Genomic DNA, 21,188 nt, shown 5'->3' on the forward strand with positions numbered 1-21,188 from the left:
CCCTAGGTCTCCCCATGAGCTAATCAACAAGAACACTACAAAAGACTTTTGTCTAATGTCTTACTGAAATTTATATGCACTGTCTTGACCTTCTGCTCAACCATGCTGTCAAAGAAATTAAGTTCCACTTAAACTTTGAAGTTTGTGTGTTCTTTGGCACTGCGCTTTTACCAACTCTAGACTTTTCCTCCCATTCTGGGGCTTGCCTAACAGCAGACACCAGCCGCACCTGCAAACATGCTTCTTTCTTTTCTACTGCAACTGTGCAATACACTTTTGTTTTCCTAAATGCATTATACATATAACTGAAAAACTGAGTCAACTGGGATCATCTGAATCATGTTTTAAATATACAGTAAACTGCTGAATCGTTCAATCAATCAAGTTATTGATCAACCCCTCCGTAAGTCTTATATTTCCAGAATGAAAAGTCTTTTTGTAATACAAATGTAATACTTTTTTTTTTTTTTTTTTTTGGTGATGGAGTTTCACTCTTGTTGCCAGGCTGGAGTGCAATGGCGCGACCTCGGCTCACTGCAACCTCTGCCTCCCAGGTTTAAGCCATTCTCCTGTCTCAGCCTCCTGAGCAGCTGGGATTATAGGCATGTGCCACCACGCCCGGCTAATTTTGTGTTTTTAGTAGAGATGAGGTAGGTTTCTTCATGTTGGTCAGGCTGGTCTCTAACTCCAGACCTCAGGTGATCCACTAGCCTCGGCCTTCCAAAGTGCTGGGATTACAGATGTGAGCCACCACGCCCGGCACAAATATAATACTTTCTAACATGGATTTTTGTTTACCTAGGCTGAGTTTTCCCAAAACATACCATACCTTTAAACACAATAACAGACTCGGGCTGCTGTAACTTAAATCACCAGTAAATCCAATACCTGGCACATGATGTTCTCCTGCCTAGAAATTCCTTAAGTCTTCAGACTCAGCAAAGTAAATAGCAGGTTAAAAAAAAAACAAACTGGTAGTTTATGTGAAGACAAATAAAAGCAGTTTCCATTTGGATTAATTTTACCTTGACCCTATATTATTTTTAAGTCATACTGTCGTTCCTTTGCAAGCTAGATCATAACCTTCATGAAGTCAAGGCCCATGTGTCTTGCTCTTCACTCTATTCCCAGAGTCAAGCATGATACGTGGCATCTGTATAATAGGTGTTCAATGACTATGTCGTGAGCAGATAGAATGAGGAATAAATGAATGTATGTGTACAAAAATGCTACTTCATCTATTCCTAAAATTAAAAAAAAATCTGTTTTGTAGAGGATCAAGTGTAGATGTGACCAATGTCTTCAGGAAAAAAATTTGTGGGGGCAAAAATCAGCATCTCAGATGCATGATATGGTTTGGCTCTGTGTCCCCATGCAAGTCTCATCTCAAATTTTAATCCCCATGTGTCAGGGGCGTGGGAGGTGATTGGATCACAAGGCCAGTTTCCTTCGTGCTGTTCTCGTGATAGTGATTTATCATGAGATCTGATAGTTTAAAAGTGTGGCATGTCTCCCCCAACCCCCTGCCTTGCTCTGTCTCTCTCCTGCCACCATGTAAGACGTGCCTTGCTTCCTCTTCCACCATAATTACAAGTTTCCTGAGGCCTCCCCAGACATGCAGAACAGCCAGTCAATTAAACCTCTTTTCCTTAAAAATTACCCAGTCTCAGGTGGTTTTATTGATATATAGCATTGTGAGAATGAACTGATATGGATGGTTAAATAATAGTAATAATCTTTTTTAAAAAAAATTTTGACCTTTACTTTAGATTCAGGGTGTACATATGCAGATTTGTTACATGGGTATATTGTGTGACACTGAGGTTGGGGTACAAATGATCCCATCACCGCGGTTGTGAGCATGGTACCTAATAGGTAGTTGTTTAGCCCTTGGCTCTCTCCCTTTCTCCTCCCTCTAGTAGTCTCCAGTGTCTATCATTTTAATCTTTATGTCCATGTGCACTCAATGTTTAGCTCCCACTTATAAGTGAGAAAATGCAGTATTCGGTCTTCCTTTCCTGCATTATTCACTTGGGCTAACAGCCTCCAGCTGCATCCATGTTGCTGCAAATAACATAAATTCATTCTTTTTTATGGCTGGGCAGTATTTCATGGTGTATGTGTACCACGTTTTCTTTATCCAATCTACCACTGATGGGCCTCTAAATTGACTGCATGTCTTTGCTATTGTGAATAGTGCTGCAGTGAACATACCAGCACATGTGTCTTTTTGGTGGAAAGATTAATTTTCTTTTGGATATATACCCAGTAATAGGACTGCTGGGTCAAATGGTAGTTCTAAGTTCTTTGAGGAAATCTCCAAACTGCTTTCCACAGTGGCTGGACTAATTTATGTTCCCAACAACAATAGATAAGCATTACATTTTCTCTAGAGCCTCAGCAGCATCTGTTATTTTTTTGGACTTTTTAATAATAGCCATTCTGACTAGGGTGAGATGGTATCTCCTCGTGGTTTTAATTTACATATCTCTAATTATTATTGATGTTGAGTATGTTGTCATATTTGTTGGCTGCTTGTATGTCTTCTTTTGAGAAGTCACTGTTCATGTCCTTTGCCCACTTTTTTGTTTTTTTTGAGATGGAGTCTCACTTTGTCCTCCAGAGAGCAATGCAGTGGCGGGATCTCAGCTCACTGCAACCTCCGCCTCCCGGGTTCAAGCGATTCTCCTGCCTCAGCCTCCGGAGTAGCTGGGACTATCAGCGTGTGCCACCACACCCAGCTAATTTTTTGTATTTTTAGTAGAGACAGGGTTTCACGCCTCGACCACCCAAAGTACTGGGATTACAGGGGTGAGCCATTGCACCTGGCCCCTTTGCCCACTTTTTAATGGGGTTATTTTTTACTCATTGAAGTGTTTAAATTCCTTATAGAGTCTGGATATTAGCCCCCTGTCAGATGCAGTTTGTGACTATTTTCTCCCGTTCTGTAGTTTGTTTACTCTGTTGACAGTTTCTTTCTCTGTGTAGAAGCTCTTTAAATAACACTAATATTCTTCAGTGGCAGTTCTCTAATGACCCCTTTATACTCTTAAAAATAGTTGAGAACCCCAAAGAGTTTTTACTTATACAACATATATCCGTCCATATTTACAGTATTAGAAATTAAATCAAAAATTATTTATTCATTTAAAATAACAACAAACCCATAATATATCAACATCATTAACATTTCATGAAAGACCTATTTTCCAAAACAAACAAGTGAGGAGAGTGGCACTGTTTTACACTCTCAGATGTGCTGGATGTCTGGCTTAGTAGGAGACAGCTAGAGCCTCATGTCTGTTTCTGCATTCAGTCTGTGGTGATGCACACGGCACGTGCCTTCTGGAAAACTCCACTGTATACTCCTAAGAGAATGACAATGAAAGATGCAAACAATGTCTCGGTGTTATTATGAAAATCGTTTTGATCTGCGGCTCCTCTGAAAGGGTTTTGAGGACCACAGAGCAGACACTAGTTTGGGCCTTGAATGTCAGAAAGTTCAGCACTACATTTAGCATCCCTTCAGGCCTGCCGTGACAGCCCTATGCAGCTTCGCTCAACTGCAATCTGTTTGCGACTTGCCCTTTACTTCTTTTTTTGGTGTTAACAGCTCTTGGCCATATTTTTTCTGTGTTTTTATTAGACGTTGCTTCAAATCCTTTGGAAAGCAGAATGGGTGTTTAACAAGATAAGTACGTGTGCACAGATGCTTATATAGATACATTTCAATGCAAGTTTAAAATTATACCTTGATTTCATTTTCAATATCCACTTAGCAAACATACCTCAACAGGATGAAAATATATATGATAGTCACATAAAAGATTAAGACACTCCTCAGATCATCTGGATGAGCTTTTTACACAGAGTCCAGAGGATAGGGGTTACACTGCAAGAAATTTACTATATAAAAAGATACAGCTCTGGCTGGGTATGGTGGCTCACATCTGTAATCCCAGCACTTTGGGAGGCCGAGGCAGGCAGATCACTTCAGGTCAGGAGTTCGAAACCAGCCTGGCCAACATGTTGAAACCCCATCTCTACTAAAAATACAAAAATTAGCCAGGCGTGGTGGTGGGCACCTGTAATCCCAGTTACTCGGAAGGTTGAGGCAGGAGAATCACTTAAACCTGGGAGGCGGAGGTTGCGGTGAGTCGAGATCATGCCACTGTACTCAAGCCTTACCAACACAGTGAGACTCCGTCTCAAAAAAAAAAAAAAAAAAGTAACAGTTCCATGATAGACAATTTATCATCCAGGAAGTTAGGCAAATAGAATCTCTACAGTTCTCTCTTGAGAACTGTTTCTCAAGCACCCTACATTGCCATTTTTCTATATCAGTAACTAATTTGATTGAAGCCTGTAACACACATTTGAAATGTCTGCCCTCCACGCTCCTCTCTTCTTTCCTGGAGAACTGCCCTTCGGTCATGCATGAGGATGAGCGTCCCCAGATGTGCCTGTCTCAGAGCACCCTCTCCAGGGCACACCTGATTGGATCAAGCTGTGCACCCGACCCAGGCTGGGACAACCAAATTCCCTCTCCCAGGAATTTAGTATTGGAATGAGAACAGCCACTCACCTTTGGCTAATCTCTTTAGGAGAGAAGATGCAGATGTGGTAGTTATTGAGGGATTATCCTCCACCCAGCTACTCACAGGGAAGAGAGTGGATTGCAGAGAGATGAAGCAGAGAAGAAAGCTGGAGAAGGTGGGCTGCCTAGGTTCCTAGCAGCTTCTCAGGTTACCTTGAGGCCAATCTGCCCTTGAACTTCATGAGATACTGCTATACTCTAATATGTCCCTCATGCTTAAGTCAGCTCAAGTTGATTACTTGGAACCAAAAGGACTTAACTCAGACAAAGCCAAAGCCAAAACCACCTGTGAGGTTTTTTTCTTTATAACCAGGTCCCTTACAGCATCCTGGGGAGCACTGTAGGTCCTAAATACAATATTTACTTTCCGAAGGCTTCCATTAGGCAAAAACATCTCCCCATCCAAGGCCAACTAGATTAGGAAATAGCATTTTTTCCGGCTTTCTGTCCCCAGAGGGCAAATGCACAGATGACTGCAGTTAGCAATGGACTCTGTGGGTTAGTATTCGCTGAGGGCACACACCCAGGGACTTGAATGACAGAAATCCCAGGTGCCAGGGAGACTGGCAATTGTGCCTCCAATCCCCTGCCTGTTCTGCAGCCCTCTAAATCACCACTCCCCGCCGCGGTGACCTTCAATGACTGGCAGGGCGACCCATTTTTAAAGGGCCAATTTTTAACAGCTGGAAACAATAAACGTCGTGGGAGGTGAAGACACTGGGAGGACTGCTTTCTCCCTTACTATCTTCAAACGTCAAACAATGCTGGGTGTCATGGCAATAGCCACAGAAAGTCAGCATAGCTCCTGCCATGGAGCAGCTGTGTGATGGTGGCTTCCCCAATCCCCCTCCCTGGGCCACAGTTCTTACAGCTGCAAAATGAGGCGGTAGAATGAGATGCTCTTTAATATCCCTTTCATCTTCAACTTTCTACAATCTTTGTAAGCTGGAAAGATTTACACAGGACTTCATCTTGATTTTATTACTTGTAGTTCATCTTCTTGTGACAGAGCCAGCGGCAGCTTGTGCATGTGAAAGTAAGTGGCTCTCTCTCTCTCTCTCAGATGATTTAAGAGGTGGTGAAAACCCAAAGTACCTCCTTTAGAGTTCTGCCATAGCCAGGCGTGAAGCTCCCCTGCCCCAGAGCCAGACCTGGGATCCAGGTATCATTTATCTAGGTCAAAAGGCAAACACATACATCATCCATTGTTTTCCCAGAGCATATTAGCCTGGACTTGCCTCTGGAGTCCCTAGGAATGACACTAGACATGTGATCCAGCAGAGGCCAGGAAAGGTCTCGGGCACAGGGCACTGTGGCGGCAGACAGGCCTGGGCCACTGACCTGGTACTGTGTGCCGGGTAGCCTGTGAGTGGCAGGAAGCTCCCAGGTGCGGAACAGCCCTGAGCCAACTGCATGCTGTTCAGCAGGGAATTGGGTTGTCAGCTCCAGGCACTACCCTAAGCTTGGCTTCATTTTGCTCACCAGATCCTCTTGCTCCTCTTCAGGGTGCCCAGCAGGAAGGAAGAGAGTCTCTAACCACCCTCCAGGGTCCCCTCCACAATATAAGGAAAGCCTAATATTAGGCCCCAGTAGGAGGAAGAATTCCTTAGCAGCAGCCTTGGCCCTAGCTTCTACCTTCTAGGCTGACATGGCAAAAAGACAAGAGATAGATGGCCATGCTGGAGAAAATGGCCATTCTGTTGTGAATGAAGCAGCTGCCCAGAACCACTGAATATCCCCACCCCGCCGCCACCGACCATGGCCCTTCCTTTGTAGGAGTTGTTGGGCAGAGCCAGCTTCCTTCTTCACTTGGTCAGCCTGAGGAGCCACATCCACTGTCCCCACGCCCCAAAACAAGGCTTGGGTGTTGGGTTGTGTAGTAAGCCTTTTGGTGGCTTCAGTTCTCACCCTAAAAATAAATGGAGAAGGGATAACACAAGGAGACCTCCTAGAGCTTCTATGGGATATTTCATTATCAACATGGCAGCTACACTAGTTTAGAAATAAATGAACTATCAGATAGCACCCTAAGGTATTATCCCACCACATGGCCTCTTAAACACTGATTTCCTCTGTACTCTGTTGGAACGTTGTGAAGACATTTGATAGGAGAACCAGGCTTCCCACTGACTTCCTTAGTAGGCTGGGATGTCAAATATTTCTCTCACTTTTGGGGAGAATTTAGGGTGTCTTCTAGGTTCGAATGAGTGTGTAGATGTTAAGTGGTAGTAAAAATAGCAACTGAACCACAAAAAAAAGAAAATCCTTAGTGGGATCTCGAACCTGTTTAGAAAGAAACTATCAGAGGGGCCTTAACAGTATCAGGTGTGTTACATAGTTGCTGGGGAGAAGAAGCAAAGGGACACACATTCATACTAGACCGAGGAATGTCCCCTCATCATTACTCCTGGACACCCACATCCTCAGGCTCCAGGTTAGGCCCCTTATAAAATATATGTGGGCCAGGAATCCCACGAATTCCCAGAAGAATGGAAATTTGGGAATTGTTTTTAATCCCGTCGGCTACTCCAGTAACTCTGCATATGGACACCAGCCTTGAGCACAGGGAATTTCCCTGAAGAATCACAAGGAGACGGGTTAACCAGAGGCAACAGCTCCTCAAGGAGGTCCAGGAATTCAGAAACTCCTGCTAATGAATCGCGTCAGTAACGTCCTGAGGGGTAAAGATCCGCGGTGTCCGTGGTGAAATGTGAGCGAGAACCGTGAGCACATACATATCCGCCTGCTCCAAGCCTACCTGCCTATCCTCCAAACGCAGGGTCCCTTCACTCTGCCCCGAAGCTGAACCCGTTTGTCTTAGGCCTCCCAAATACGAAGTCGTCCCATAGCATGAGTTTTGGAGTCCGAGGTTTGAGTCCTCAGTCGGCTGCAAAGAGCTGTGTGGTCACGGCCAAGACACTTAGCCCATCCAGGTCTCAGTCTCACCGTGTGTAAAATGGGAGTAAGGAGGGCTCAGTTGTTCTAAGGATTAAATGCAACAGAGTTGGCAAAGTTTTAGCACAGTGCCTCCGCGTTCGCTGTTTCTGGTGTGGCTGCTGTAGCCGGGCTTGCCGCTGGAGACGCAGGCACTGTGCTCCCAGCACAGGGCCCACACCCTCATCCCCTCTACAAGCCCTGGCGAAGGCGCGGGTCCCACTGAAGATCCGGATAGTGATCATCCTTTCTGGCAGCAGAAGTCCCGCCCCCTTTCCTTCCCTGGGGCTTCTGTTGTCCAGGCCACGTTGGCGTTATCAAGGCTACTTGATCTTTACAGCCACCTCCCTCTGCACAGACGTCCAAATAGGAAATTCCGCTCTCAAGGAACCTTCCATCCATCCACCTGCCACCAGCACGAACCTGCTGTCCTGTTCTCTGGCCCCTCTCAGTCTCCTTTTTGCGCCCTCATTTTCCCGTCTAAAATAAAACGGATCGCGGCCCCTTTTATCTGTATTAAGTTTGAAGAGCAGAATCTTCGTTAAACTGAGCAGAGCAGAGTGCACTGCCCACAGGGCTGGGACAGGCGCACGGGCCCTTATGTAAGGCCAGGCCTTCCCGGGGAAGAGCGAAGGCTCGTGGAAGGGGAGCCCGGGCGGCGCGACCCGGCTTCGAGGACCGCCCCCGGGGCGGGGAGTGGTGTGAGCGGCCGCGCTGCCAGCAAACTTTCTTCCTCTGGAATTCTTGACCGAGAGCCTTGGAACCACATTCTGCCCAAATCTGTACACGCCGAAGCCAGGGAGCCGCCCGCCGCCCGGGGAGCGGAGTGGGGAAAGGGTGGAGAGCGGGGCAGGGAGGAGGTGGAGGGGGGCGGGGAGGAGGTGGGGGAGGGCGGAGGAGATGGAAAGGAGAGGAGCAGGGGAAGGAGGAGCGAGGGGAGTAGGGGGAGGTGGGGCGGGAAGGAGGGGGAAGTGGGAGACTGGGAATGTGGGAGGGGAGAGAAGGTGGAGGCGGGGGCGGAAGGAGGAGGTGGGAGAGTGGAAAGCGGGGCGGGCGGAGATTGGGGTAGAAAGTGGGGAGGAGCGGGGAGGGCGAGCGCCGCGGGTGGACACGCGGCCCCGGGGAGCTGCGGGCGGGCGACGCGAGTTCCTTAGTTTCTCCCAAGCCCGGGAGCTGTTGGACGGGTGAGGCCGCCTTGCTACCTAGAAGGCGTCTTTGGGTTTCGCGAGCGCAGCAGAGCTTTTCTACAGCCGCTAAATAAATAACTGCCGACGCCCGCCACGCCCCGGCCCGCCCCTCCCCGCCCAGCCCAGCCCAGCCCAGCTTCCCCGCCGCGGCGGCGGTGGTGGATGCGGCGGTGGCGACGGCGCAGGCAGGGTCGGGCGCTCGGGGAACTCGGCTCCGCGAGGCTTCCGAGAGTGGGGAAGCTGTTCTTCTCCTTTGATGCTCTTTGGTTTTACAGTGGAAAACTACAATTAAAGAAAAAAAAAACATAGCCATGGAAATAAATGAGATTAGAACCTGCCGGCTTCACTTCCTGGAGGCTTTTTGTTGTGTCTTGAAACTAGGATCTTTGCGGGTCATCCCTGTAAGTGCCTTTTTAATCCATTCACACGGATGCTTGTGCGTCTCTGCCGCGTTTAACATCGGTCAGCAGGTGACACTGCATTAATTTGCTCTGCTGATGATTTTTGCTTTGCTAGGTTAGCATTGCCTCGTTTGATGACACGTAATAAATGCACACGCGTTGTAAAAATTAGGACACAGAGGGAGAGGCACCTTTTTAACTGTGCCATGAAATAGATAAGAAAATCTCTTCTAAAGCGATGCCAATGTTGGGAGAGTGGTTTATTATTTAGACTGTGGAGGTATTAAAAACAACAACGAAACCTAATTAATTATTCCATAGCCATTCAACATAAAGTAACATGATAAAATCATTAAATAATAGCGATGATAAAACTCAATTCGTTTTCCTAGACTTACTGTTTTAAAATGTTATCGTGTCATATATAGGAAATCACACATCATCTAGTTTTTGTGCATGTGTGTGAGAGAGACAGATATGGATAACTTCTGCGATAAACAGCAGGTTTAAGGCTTCAGTACAGAGAAGTCCCATCTAGAAAATCTCCAATACGATTACAGCAAAGCAGATACAATACAGAGTGTTATTAAACCTGGAGTTTCTTCCCCCTGAGAGTTTACTCTCTTTTCCTTTAAAATAAACTGTGTAGCCCGGTGTAGTTATAACGCCTGTAATCCTAGCACTTTGGGAGGCCGAGGCGGAGGGGATCATTTGAGTCCAGGAGTTCAAGACCAGCCTGGGCAACATAGTGACATTCTGTCTCTTAAAAAAATACAAGATTAGCCAGGCATGGTGGTGCACACCTGTAGTCCCGGCTACTAGGGAAGCTGAGGAAGGAGGATGGCATTATGAGACAGAGAACAAAGAAACAGACCCTGGCTGATTCCCTGGCTGGTCCCGGCCAGCATGCTGATTGATCCTGCAGCTCCATTGGATGCGCTGCCTAGGAAGTGGAAGCTGCAGTGAGCTGAGATAGCGCCACTGCACTCCAGCCAGACCTTGTCTCAAAAAAATGAAATAAACTGAAAGGCCGGGGAATCATACATTTAAAATTGCCCAGTGCCCATTGAAGATCACCCAAAAACCAGAATGAGGCATCCTTATGGTGGAAGGTAGGGTAATAGAAAGATGCAATTCCAATTTACAAAAATTGGGCCTTCAGGCCACATCTGATACACTTGTATAAAATCAAAAGATGATGCAATGCATATTTTCCTAAATTAAACCAGAAATAGTGGTAGGGATACACCTTCATGCCAACAGATGCACAGGCAGGTTCTGATGGAAACCGTTTTCACTAAACCATATCCCAGTTACTTTATGTAGCTTAATGCCCTGGGATTTGTCTGTTCCCAACCAGAGGGTGCATGCTGGAGCTCCATAGGCCTGAACTTGTCTTCCAGACCTGTTTGTTTGGCCTGGGGGGTGTAGTTTAAACTTTTGAATCAGTTATGGATATTTCAAAATCATGATGTTCCAGATGGAAAGCTGGACTTTGGGTTTCTCTGAAACATGAGAAGACAGGGACACCGTGGGTGAAACTGTTGGCTGGAGCCAACAGCAGTGTTAGGTGTGGGGGTGACAGTCTGAACCTCTCCAGCTGTCTTCCCCCACCTCTGCCTTCATTCTGTTAAGGCACTTGTCCACTCTACACGTGTGAATTTTCTAGTCCGGATTCAGACAAACCACTGTACCCAGTGCTTGGACTTACTAGGATTTTTAAAGTCGTAGATGACTCTGACACTCTAGGATCCAGAATTATGTAATGTTATAACCTCAACTCTCGATTTCCAGAGATTCATTTAGGCAGATTCAGCCAATAGAGGCTGACCGTACATTTCCTGAAGACAGGCACAGCATACGGTCCTGGTTTCCTGGATTCTGCATTTCCCTAAGGTGTCGTGAGATGTAGGAGAGTCTCTGAAATTAAGCGCAGGAATTTGGATCCCAGTAGTTACTTGCCATACAGTGTTAAGCAAGTCATATACTATCCCTGAGCTCGTCTCCTCCAACACAGATAGTTATAATCAAGCTACCTCTGTGGATTATTGCATATTAAATTACTATATGTGTCTGCTGAGAGTTTACAGCAAATTTAAAAATAAATAAATGACTATATGTGAAAGTACCTTGAACAGTACCTGGCCCACAGTGCCCACCCAATACAGTTGTTTCTCTTGCTCTTAGGATTTCAGTTTCTAGAGTGCAGTCAATCACAGCTCACTACAGCCTCAACCTCCTGAGCCCAATGATCTGCCTGGTCCAAGTAGCTAGGATTACAGGTGTGTGTCACCTTGCCCACCTAATTTTTATTTTTTTCCTTGTGGAGACCAGACTCACTATGTTGCCCAGACTGGGCAATCCTCCCATCCCAGCCTCCCAAAGTGCTAGGATTACAGGCATGAGCCGCAGTGCCTAGTTCTTGGATACCTGATTTACACTCCAGTTTCTGTCCTCTCACTCAGGATTTTGATTCAAGAAGTCCCAAAGGGGCCTGAGGGTTGACATTTTAATGTTTAATCCTGGGGGAGGATTTCTCAGGCCACACTGTGACAGTGCCCATCCTGGATTGGCCACAGTTGTTCAAGTAGATGAGACAGAGAACAAGGAAATAGGCCCTGGCTGATTCCCTGGCTGGTCCCAGCCAGCATGCTGATCCTGTAGCTCCATTGCATGCACTGCCTGGATCCCAATTGTCTACTTATCAATTCATGGACATTTACTGAGCATCTACTAGAAACACAGTGAGGCAGGTGCTTGGCATTCAAAGGTAGGTGAAGTGGTTCCTGTTCTCAGGGTGCTTGGAAATAGAATACAAAGCCCAGGGCCAGGCACTGGATTCCAGTCCCTGCCTTTCCTACTACTCACCATTCAGTACCATCTCTAATGCCTTCTTCCCAAAGACAGTTGCTCCTCCCCACCTAGTGCCATGCATTCTCATCCCTTATTACTGAGTCTTAGATAACAGTTACTTTTGCATTACATGCCAACACTTAACATAGTACGGATTGGGTGTTCATCACATACCTGTGGGACTTAATTTTCTGGGACATATCTATCTTCTGAAACTTCAGCTTATGTTTATACACTCATCAAATATTTATGGCCCAGGCCTGGTGGCTCATGCCTGTAATCCCAGCACTTTGGGAGGCCCAGGTGGGCAGATCACCTGAGGTCAGAAGTTCGAGACCAGCCTGGCCAAAATGGTGAAACCCAGTCTCTGCTAAAAATAAAAAAATTAGCTGGGTGTGGTGGCGCATGCCTGAAATCCCAGCTACTCTGGAGGCAGAGGCAGGAGAATAGCTTAAACCTGGGAGGCAGAGGTTGCAGTGAGCCAAGATCACACCACTGCACTCCAGCCTGGATGAGAAGAGGGAAACTTTGTCTCAAAAAAAAAAAGTATGAATTCGAGTCGAGGTTTACACAATAGTGAGGGGTGGCGAGGGGGAATGTATGGAGCAACTTCCACAAGCCAGACACTGGCCCAGAAGCTGGGGTTATAGCAGTGGACAGGAGTACAATTCCTGCCCACATGGTGCTTTTAGTTGGGGAATACAGGCCATATAAACATACTATTTTGAATTCTCACCTGTTCAGTTGTTTTCTGTATCCTGACATCTGCTGCAATCTTATTTGCTCTCTGACTCTCACCTTATTTTCCTGCCAAATGGACTTCTTTTCTAACCCTGGTCTACACAGTCTACGCTCAGGTGGTGATTTTATCTGTAGCTAGAAGAGAACTCTCTGCTTATCCTGTTCCATTTTGATTCACAATGTCTGTGTTTCTTCCAGGCTTTGATCAAGATCAACCACTCATTTCCAAAATTCAGAAGCTTCCACAACAAGGTAACTTTTAAAAATGCAACTTGTGTATTCTCTTCTTACAGAATATTGCAGAGAAGGCTCATCGAAGCCAAGTGACTGCTGTCCCATTTTTTGTTGTTCTAATACCGCTTTTCTTTTTAAGCTCCTTAGTTCTCATGCCAAATATAACTCTGACTACTTTGTGTTCATATTCCATAACTTATTTTGAGTAGTACCATTAATAATTTATTGTAAAAGATCATCTTACCTTTAAATAAGTTTTGCTGCCTTCTTACTGAACTTTTCATGTCATTCTGGGTATAATACTTGTTCTACAGAAATTCAAGTCCAGTTTTATAATTAAAATGACAGGTTTCAGTATATTAAATCGTCTACAAAGTGAGTTATATCTGAAAATTCAAATAAGTATACATTTGTACTCTAATGTGACAACTTTTCGTGAAAATGCCTCAAAATATATTATTTCTATCCCTTTGCATGAGTATTGTTGTATATTTAACCTCTATTCATTATCATCTTTGGCTCTCAGTTGATACATTTTATCATTTCCCATGTCTGAATTACTTCCTGTTGAGAACATGAACTGGATTAACAGAAATTCTTCAGGAAAAATATTCAAACACCAAGGATCTCACTTTGTGCTTTGAAATGCAAGATGAGCAATCTGATCTACATATAATATCAGTCTTCAGTCAGGCAACAGGTGAATATGCAGGTAGAATTATAATGTGTAAGGCCCGGCGCAGTGGCTCATATCTGTAATCCCAGCACTTTAGGAGGCCGACGTGGGCGGATGACTTGAGGTCAGGAGTTGGAGACCAGCCGGGCCAACATGGTGAAATCCCATCTCTACTAAAAATAAAAATTTTAAAAAGCTGGGCATGGTGGGGTGTGCCTGTAATCCAGCTACTTGGGAGGCCGAGGCAAGAGAATTGCCTGAACCCAGGAGGCAGAGGTTGCAGTGAGCCGAAATGGTGCCCAGTGCACTCCAGCCTGGGCAAAAAGAGCAAGACTCTGGCTCAAAAACAAAGCAAAAATTATCATGTGTAGGATTGTGGATGATCACTCTAACTAATCAATGGCTAAGTTGCTTTGCTCAGCGGAAGTTCAAACTGCCACATCGGAATTTTATTTGAGCGTATTCATATGCAAATATTGTAAGTGGCCGTTACCGCGATGCATTCTGGGAAAGGAGCAGCACCAAATCCAAGATGGCGGCCAGCAGCAGGCTGATGAAGGAGCTTGAAGAAATCCGCAACTGTAGAATGGAAAACTTCCGTAACATCCAGGTTGATGAAGCTAACTTATTTATTTGGCAAGGGCTTATTGTTCCTGACAACCCTCCATATGATAAGGGGGCCTTCAAAATCGAAATCAACTTTCCAGCCGAGTACCCATTCAAACCACCGAAGATCACATTTAAAACAAAGATCTATCACCCGAACATCGACGAAAAGGGGCAGGTCTGTCTGCCGGTAATTAGTGCTGAAAACTGGAAGCCAACGACCAAAACCGACCAAGTAATCCAGTCCCTTATAGCACTGGTGAATGACCCCCAGCCTGAGCACCCGCTTCGGGCTGACCTAGCTGAGGAATACTCTAAGGACCGTAAAAAATTCTATAAGAATGCTGAAGAGTTTACAAGAAAATACGGGGAAAAAAGACCTGTGGACTAAAATCTGCCACGATTGGTTCCAGCAAGTGTGAGCAGAGACCCGGTGCAGTGCATTTAGACACCCCTTAAAGCAGGACTCTCGAGATTCACACATGCCACCGCCTGGCGTTCCCTTGTGGCAGTTAACTAACTTTCTACAGTTTTCTTAATCAAAAGTGGTCTAGGTAACCTGTAAAGAAAAGATTAAAAATTTAAGATGTTCTTAAAAAAAAAAATGGCCATTAATGTTTTAAAATCGTAAAATCTGGCTACCCTGAACAGGGTGAGAGTTCAGACAGCAGGATGTTGACACAGGCTCCTACCAGAACCCAGGGTTTACTTAGAGAACATGAAAAGAAAAGAGTTTGTATGCTCTACTCCTTGCCTTTTTTTTTTTTTTTTTTTTGGCGGGTGGAGATAAGAGATCGGATGAGAGTGGCCACAGGAATTGGTATTGGTTGCAGGAAATCCATTTTTGTTTTAATTGATGTTTCCAGTTAAACAGATTTGGATTGAAATAGCTGCGGGCAGGGCGCCATGGCTCTCGCCTGTAACCCTAGCACTTTGGGAGGCCGAGGCAGGTGGATCACCTGAGGTCAGGAGTTCAAGACCAGCCTGGCTAACATGGTGAAACTAAAATAAAAAATAAATAAATAAAATTAGTCGGGCGTGGTAACAGGCACCTGTAATCCCAGCTACTCAGGAGGCTGAGGCAGGATAATCCCTTGAACCCTGGAGGCGGAAGCTGCAGTGAGCCGCCGAGATTGCACCATTGCACTCCAGCCTGGGCAAGAAGAGCAAAACTCCTTCGCTGCTCCCCACCTCCAATAGATTTAAATACCTGGCGTGCACACCATAACTGGGGTGTCTTTAGGCTGAAATAGAGACAACAGAAGGTGAGGTGCTTTGGAGGGACTCAGATAGCATTAGTAAAGGGTATGAAACTAATGCAGATTTCACAGACAAAAAAGTAGCTTTGCTACCTCTCATTTTTGCTGGGCTGCCCTGGAGTGCTGCATCTTTTATTGTGCCTAGGCTGTCGTCCTTAATGACATTTTCATATTCTCCAACCCCCACCCCGCCACCGCTTCTCCACTAAGATCTTTTTGACAAGCTGCACTTTCCTGCTTTAGTAATTGGTGATAAGATTTGTCCTGCAGAACACACACATAGAGGATTGTTCACTCTCCTCCTTTTATGAAATAATTTTAGAAATTGAGCTGTTAAAGGTTGTGTTTGAACGCATTTTTTGGAAAAAGAACTTTAATTAAAAGATCAAAAAGCCCAAGCGCTTGCTTTTGACTAACTGAAGCCAGTGTCTGTAATTTCTCATATCTAAAATCTATAGAAACTAGTGTGACTCCAGGGATGCATGAGGTCCCTTGGATGTCTGAACAGAAGGGCGTGGGAGGGAGAGCCGCACCCCTGCAGTCTTGCTCTGCTAGTGTAGGGGGAGCTGCCCACCCCTACCCTACCCTGCACTGCAGGCTCCAGAGTCAGCAGACTAAGCATTTTGTAAATTGTATTTTAAATATATATTGTAAACTTGTCAAAAAGATAAATCTATAGAAATATTTATCCGCCTGGCTTCTTTTCCCTTCAACTTGTAATGAAAGTTTGCCTTGAGTTCTCTTTGTCATGTGCACTAGGAGTAGCTCATGTGAATATCGTCAATGAAGGGAAACCCACACATCTCGATAAGCAACAAGAAATCACCATGTTAAGATTCCAAGGATTTTCTTTGCTGGGCATTGTCATAGCCAGTGTCTTCATGGAAGACATATTTTCATTTCATTACTATATTTGATGCCTAAGCACTTAATATTATCAGTTTATGACTACAAAACTTTAGAGGATCTTAGAATTTAACTGGCTCTAGAAAGTGGCGGAGAAACCTACGCATGATTCCATGTCCTAACCCATAAGACATAAGCGATACACGCTGAGGAGGGAAGGTGAGTCACTCTCCTGTTAGTCTGGGGGAATGTGTGTGAGTCATTTTGCACTTCTTTTTTTCTTTATTTTATTTCATTTTTAGCATAATAAAGTACCAAGCAAACAGTTGTCTTGTTTTTGTTTTGGAGACTGAGGGCTACTGGTGAGGGTAGATTCCTGAACTACCCCAGAGAACGCAGTCAGGAACTTCCCAGCAGGCTCAGAGAGGAGCCATCAGCTGGAGGGAGAGAGGAAAGGATTAGGAGAGGTAAGGGAACTGGATTGCTTAACATGCAAGGGATAAAATAGAGGCAGAGAGAATTTTTGTGCCCCAGCAGGAGCAGGAAAACTGAGAAGATGCCAACCAACTTCTAAGATTACTTTATTGATTCAGAGAAAATACAAAATTCAACCACAGCTAAACATTAAAAAGGGAAACTTTTCATTTAGAACCAAGAGTTACCATGAGTTGATTAAAGACATGAGCTGCCCTAAAGGTGGTACCCTAAACTGCTGGAGTGTGGAAGTGTTTGTTAAATTGCCTTCTCTAGCTAACATTTTTCTACAATGCAAGCATCTAGGAAAAGACTGAAAAAGTGGTGACCCAGATATTTGAAAAGCCAGCTTTCACCCAAATATGAGAAAAATTTTAAATGTCAGGTAGGCGATGATGTTGGTCTTGCTCCTCCAGGGCGTTTATCTTGCAGGGACACTGTTGGGGTGCATGTGGGGTGGTCATGAGGACACAGACTTGTGCCATGAAATCAACTTGAAAAGCTTGAGCTCACCTCCAAAAACACTTCTCAAGCATGATAATAACCAACTATAGATTTATTTTGAGGGAATAATCTTTTACAAGCTTTTATGTTCACTGTGTTGACTTGTGGTAGCTAGTGAAAACTGGGTGATTTCCCCCCTTAATCTAGAGGTGGACCACTTGGAAACACAGCGGAAGAGACTTCCAAAATGAATAAATGTCTCCTGCTGTTTGAAAAGTGAACCTTCTAACGGATGAAGAAACTGCCCAGGCAGGTATTCTGAGTCACCGGGTGATTCTCGACATGTCGTTTGAACTTTCTCCAGCCTTAAGTGAAGTTAATGTTTTTCCTTCCACTGACTCATGATGGTGCCTTGGGGACAGAAGAAATGAATGTTAAAAATCCCAGTGCAAATTTCTAAAATGCCACAGGAAAAATCAGGTAAGAACCACTTTTGTGTGTGCGTGCAAGTGTGTGTGAAGTGTAGCTGCTGTCTAAAAGACACACGGCACACAGCCTTCTTGGCTCAGAGGCAAAAATATTCATCTTTCTATAATTCAAAACCAAAAGTGGAACAACACGGAAGGTTTTAAGAAGGGAAGCAGAATGTCCTTTTTAGACCAATGAGGTGAGTCATGTTCTTTTCTCATGTCTCTGGGAAAGATGTGATCAGCGTAAAGATGTTTTATTGCTAATGCCTAGGTAAAGATCTCAGCATTCGTGTCTCAGAAACATGTCTTCAGACGCAGTTTCACCTCTCTAAAAATGAGCTCTCCTATGGGAAGGTTTGGTTACTAGTATAATTATAGGCTTCTGAGGGTGCCCTGGCTGTGTCTTTTGTCCATTCCCAACTGTTGCTCCTTCTTTAAAATATACATATGTCATGCCTCTGCATGATCTCATGACAGTACTGACTAGAATGCCTTTTCCGGCTAGTGAGCCACATGCATAAAATAGTGCTGTAATCCCAGCATTTTGGGAAGCCAAGGTGGGTGGATCACTTGAACTCAAGTTCAAGACCAGCCTGGACAACATAGTAAGACCCCCATCTCTACAAAAATTACAAAAAGGTTTGCCAGCCGTGGTGGCTGCATGAGAGGCTGAGGTGAGAAAATCGCTTGAGCCCAGGAGGTTGAGGCTGTAGTGGACCATGATTATGCCACTGTACCCCAGCCTGGATGACAGAGCAGAGCAAGACCCTGTCTCAAAAAAAAAGGAAGAAAGAAAAACAAAACAAAACACAAATGCCTGCCTCTGTATTATCCTTATTCATTGGAATAAGGATACTCTTATTCCTATGAAAAGCCTGAAGAACCAGAAATGTCATTTGTTTACTCTTTCATTACGTTGTCCAACAGACTTTCCTGAGCACCTGCAATGACCAAAAGCTGCACTTGGGCCTGGAGATACAACTATAAAGGGGACCCATACCCTGCCTTTTGGGAGTCTCCAGCCCTTACTCCATTTTAGGCTCTGCATATGTCACTTCAGGCTAATCTGCACAAGTGGACCACCTATTTGGAACATGAGAATCAGAGACAAGTGGTTTCTTGAACTCATCAATAACCAATTTCACTAAAAATGCTGTGCCTAGATATGAGAGAGAATTCACGTGACCTATTTCAAAAACCTCATTTAAAAATATATTTGGTGGCCAGGCATGGCGGCTCACACCTGTAATCTTAGCACTTTGGTTGGCTGAGGTGGGAGGATCACTTGAGGCCAGGAGTTCAAGACCAGCCTGGACAACATAGGAAAACCCCATTTCTAAAAAAAAAAAAAAATTATCAAGGCATAGTGGTACTGCCTATAGTCTCAGCTACTCATGGGGCTAAGGCAGGAGCATTAGTGAGGTACAGAGACTCATGCCCAAGTCACCCACTACAGTTCAAAGGATCTGCCTTTACACGTGGGAAGATGCCCAGGAATTTGAGGCTGCAGTGAGCTATGATGGCACCACTGCACTCCAGCGTAGGCAAAAGAGAGAGCTTGTCTCTGGGAAACAAAATAAAAACAACTCGGAAAACAAAAGTAAAGCAATGGACTTTTTTATTCTAAAGTGAGGTAATATTCCTGAACACACATGTATTTTTCAGTATCCATAACAGCAGAGCAGAACAGGTGAAGTTAAGGGGAGATGCTTGTTGGGGCCCCTTCTTTTCCATCATTTTAGAATCAACCTCTCTTTTATGTATTTGAGAAGTAGTCAAGGCCATCACCCCAAGAGGCCAAAGAGGCCAATTCAACTGTATGGATTCACACAGACTCACATAATTAGATTGACTTGGTGTTTTGTTTTGTTTTGTTCGAAATGGAGTCTCACTTTGTCACACAAGCTGGAGTGCAGTGGCATGATCTCGGCTCACTGTAACCTCCGCCTCCTCGGTTCAAGCAATTCTCATGCCTCAGCCTCATGAGTAGCTGGGATTACAAGCATGAGCCACCGCCCTCGCCTAATTTTTGTGTTTTTAGTAGAGATGAGGTTTCACCATTTTGGCCATGCTGGTCTCAATCTCCTGACCTCAAGTGATCCTCCCACCTTGGCCTCCCAAAGTGCTGGGATTATAGGCATGAGCCACCATACCTGGCCAGACTTGGATTTTATAGAGGGATAAAAAGGCTTACAGATAATACAGCTTGCCAAGAGTCTGGATATGGAGGCAAAAGTCCATTTTGGAATGACTGATCTGACATGTCCCCTTACTTTTTCGGGCCCCAGGTTCCTCACTTGTTAAATGAGGGCATCGTGCTGGATGATGTCTGAGGTCCCTTCTCACATTCTATTATTCCATGATAACAGTGGCATTCTGAAGCTTATTTTGCCATTTTAATTCATTGATTAGGTATTTCATCAATGACCAAAGTTGCTTCAATGCTAATATTAGAACAATTTTGGTGAGGCTTCAAAGTTAATAATTAATGCAAATAAATGAGCCATTTCACACCTCTACTAGTTTGCTCTCCTTTCAAATTCCCTGTATAGGACAACAAATAAATAGCAAACAGCAATGAATTAACACACAGGCAAAGATTATTTCTGGGAATTAGGAAAGACAGACTCTTTTCTGTTTATATATACCTGTTCTGTATATAAATACATGTTCACATTTATAAATATATATATGTATCATTTTTCATGAAATAAAAATATTCGCCCATAATAACATTATGATGTTGACACTTAATAATATTTATTGAGCACATACTGTGTGCTAAGCACTGCTAGGACTTCATAGACATTATCAACGATTACTTATTTTCATTTATTTCTTCTAATTCCAGTCTTAATGCCACAGCTGATTTCTCAAAATACAGAGATTTACAAAATTTATTGTAAACATCTTATCTAGCAGGCACAACTGTTAATCAGAGTGTAAGGAAATGACAGTTTCTAAAAAATACTCTCAATTTGTCTGAATTTTGATGAAGAACTTTCTGGAAATGTATTCATTTGAGCATGTTTATCTGGGTTCAGGGATAAACTTTCCTCTTTTGGACAGAGAGGAAAAATCCTGGGGATTACGGAGGAAGGGAGACATTTCCATCCCTAGTGAGAACAGAAAATTTTAAGAATCTCAGTCAGCCTCAAGGAAAATTTCCTGGCAGTGAGGTTTATATTTGATAAGTTGTGATATTTGAACCACATGCTCTGGAAACAGTTATAAAATAAACTTTCACATAACTGAGACAATTCAGGTGTGGTTCTTTTAATCTGGACCATATCAGAATTCATACTGGCACTAAAATTTCTTAGGACTACTAATTTCCATCTCCTTTGTGCATGCAGAACTCTCAAAGCAGTGATGAAACATTTAGTAGCATAAGAGATGTGTTTCATATCATGACGGTCATAAGGCTACATGTTTTCCCAAAATGTACAAATACAATGTGCCATTT

General features: G+C 44.3%; 1 protein-coding gene and 1 long non-coding RNA gene across 2 annotated transcripts; one reads left to right on the forward strand and one right to left on the reverse strand.

Moving 5' to 3' along the window:
* Positions 1-3,107: 3,107 nt before the first annotated feature.
* Positions 3,108-8,766, reverse strand: LOC144582769 (uncharacterized). The gene is made up of 2 exons (XR_013536180.1): positions 4,586-8,766; positions 3,108-3,368 (listed from the first exon to the last, which is right to left on the reverse strand). It is a non-coding gene; the product is annotated as an uncharacterized LOC144582769 (long non-coding RNA).
* Positions 8,767-8,875: 109 nt separating this feature from the next.
* UBE2L5 (ubiquitin conjugating enzyme E2 L5) lies at positions 8,876-14,834 on the forward strand. The gene is made up of 2 exons (XM_078375237.1): positions 8,876-9,119; positions 12,912-14,834. Exon 2 carries the CDS (start codon positions 14,156-14,158, stop codon positions 14,618-14,620), a length of 465 nt encoding a protein of 154 aa, XP_078231363.1. The 5' UTR covers positions 8,876-9,119; positions 12,912-14,155; the 3' UTR covers positions 14,621-14,834.
* The last annotated feature ends 6,354 nt before the right edge of the window (positions 14,835-21,188 follow it).

Source organism: Callithrix jacchus, chromosome 5 (genome assembly GCF_049354715.1).
Source record: "Callithrix jacchus isolate 240 chromosome 5, calJac240_pri, whole genome shotgun sequence".
NCBI classification, from domain to species: Eukaryota; Metazoa; Chordata; class Mammalia; order Primates; family Cebidae; genus Callithrix; species Callithrix jacchus.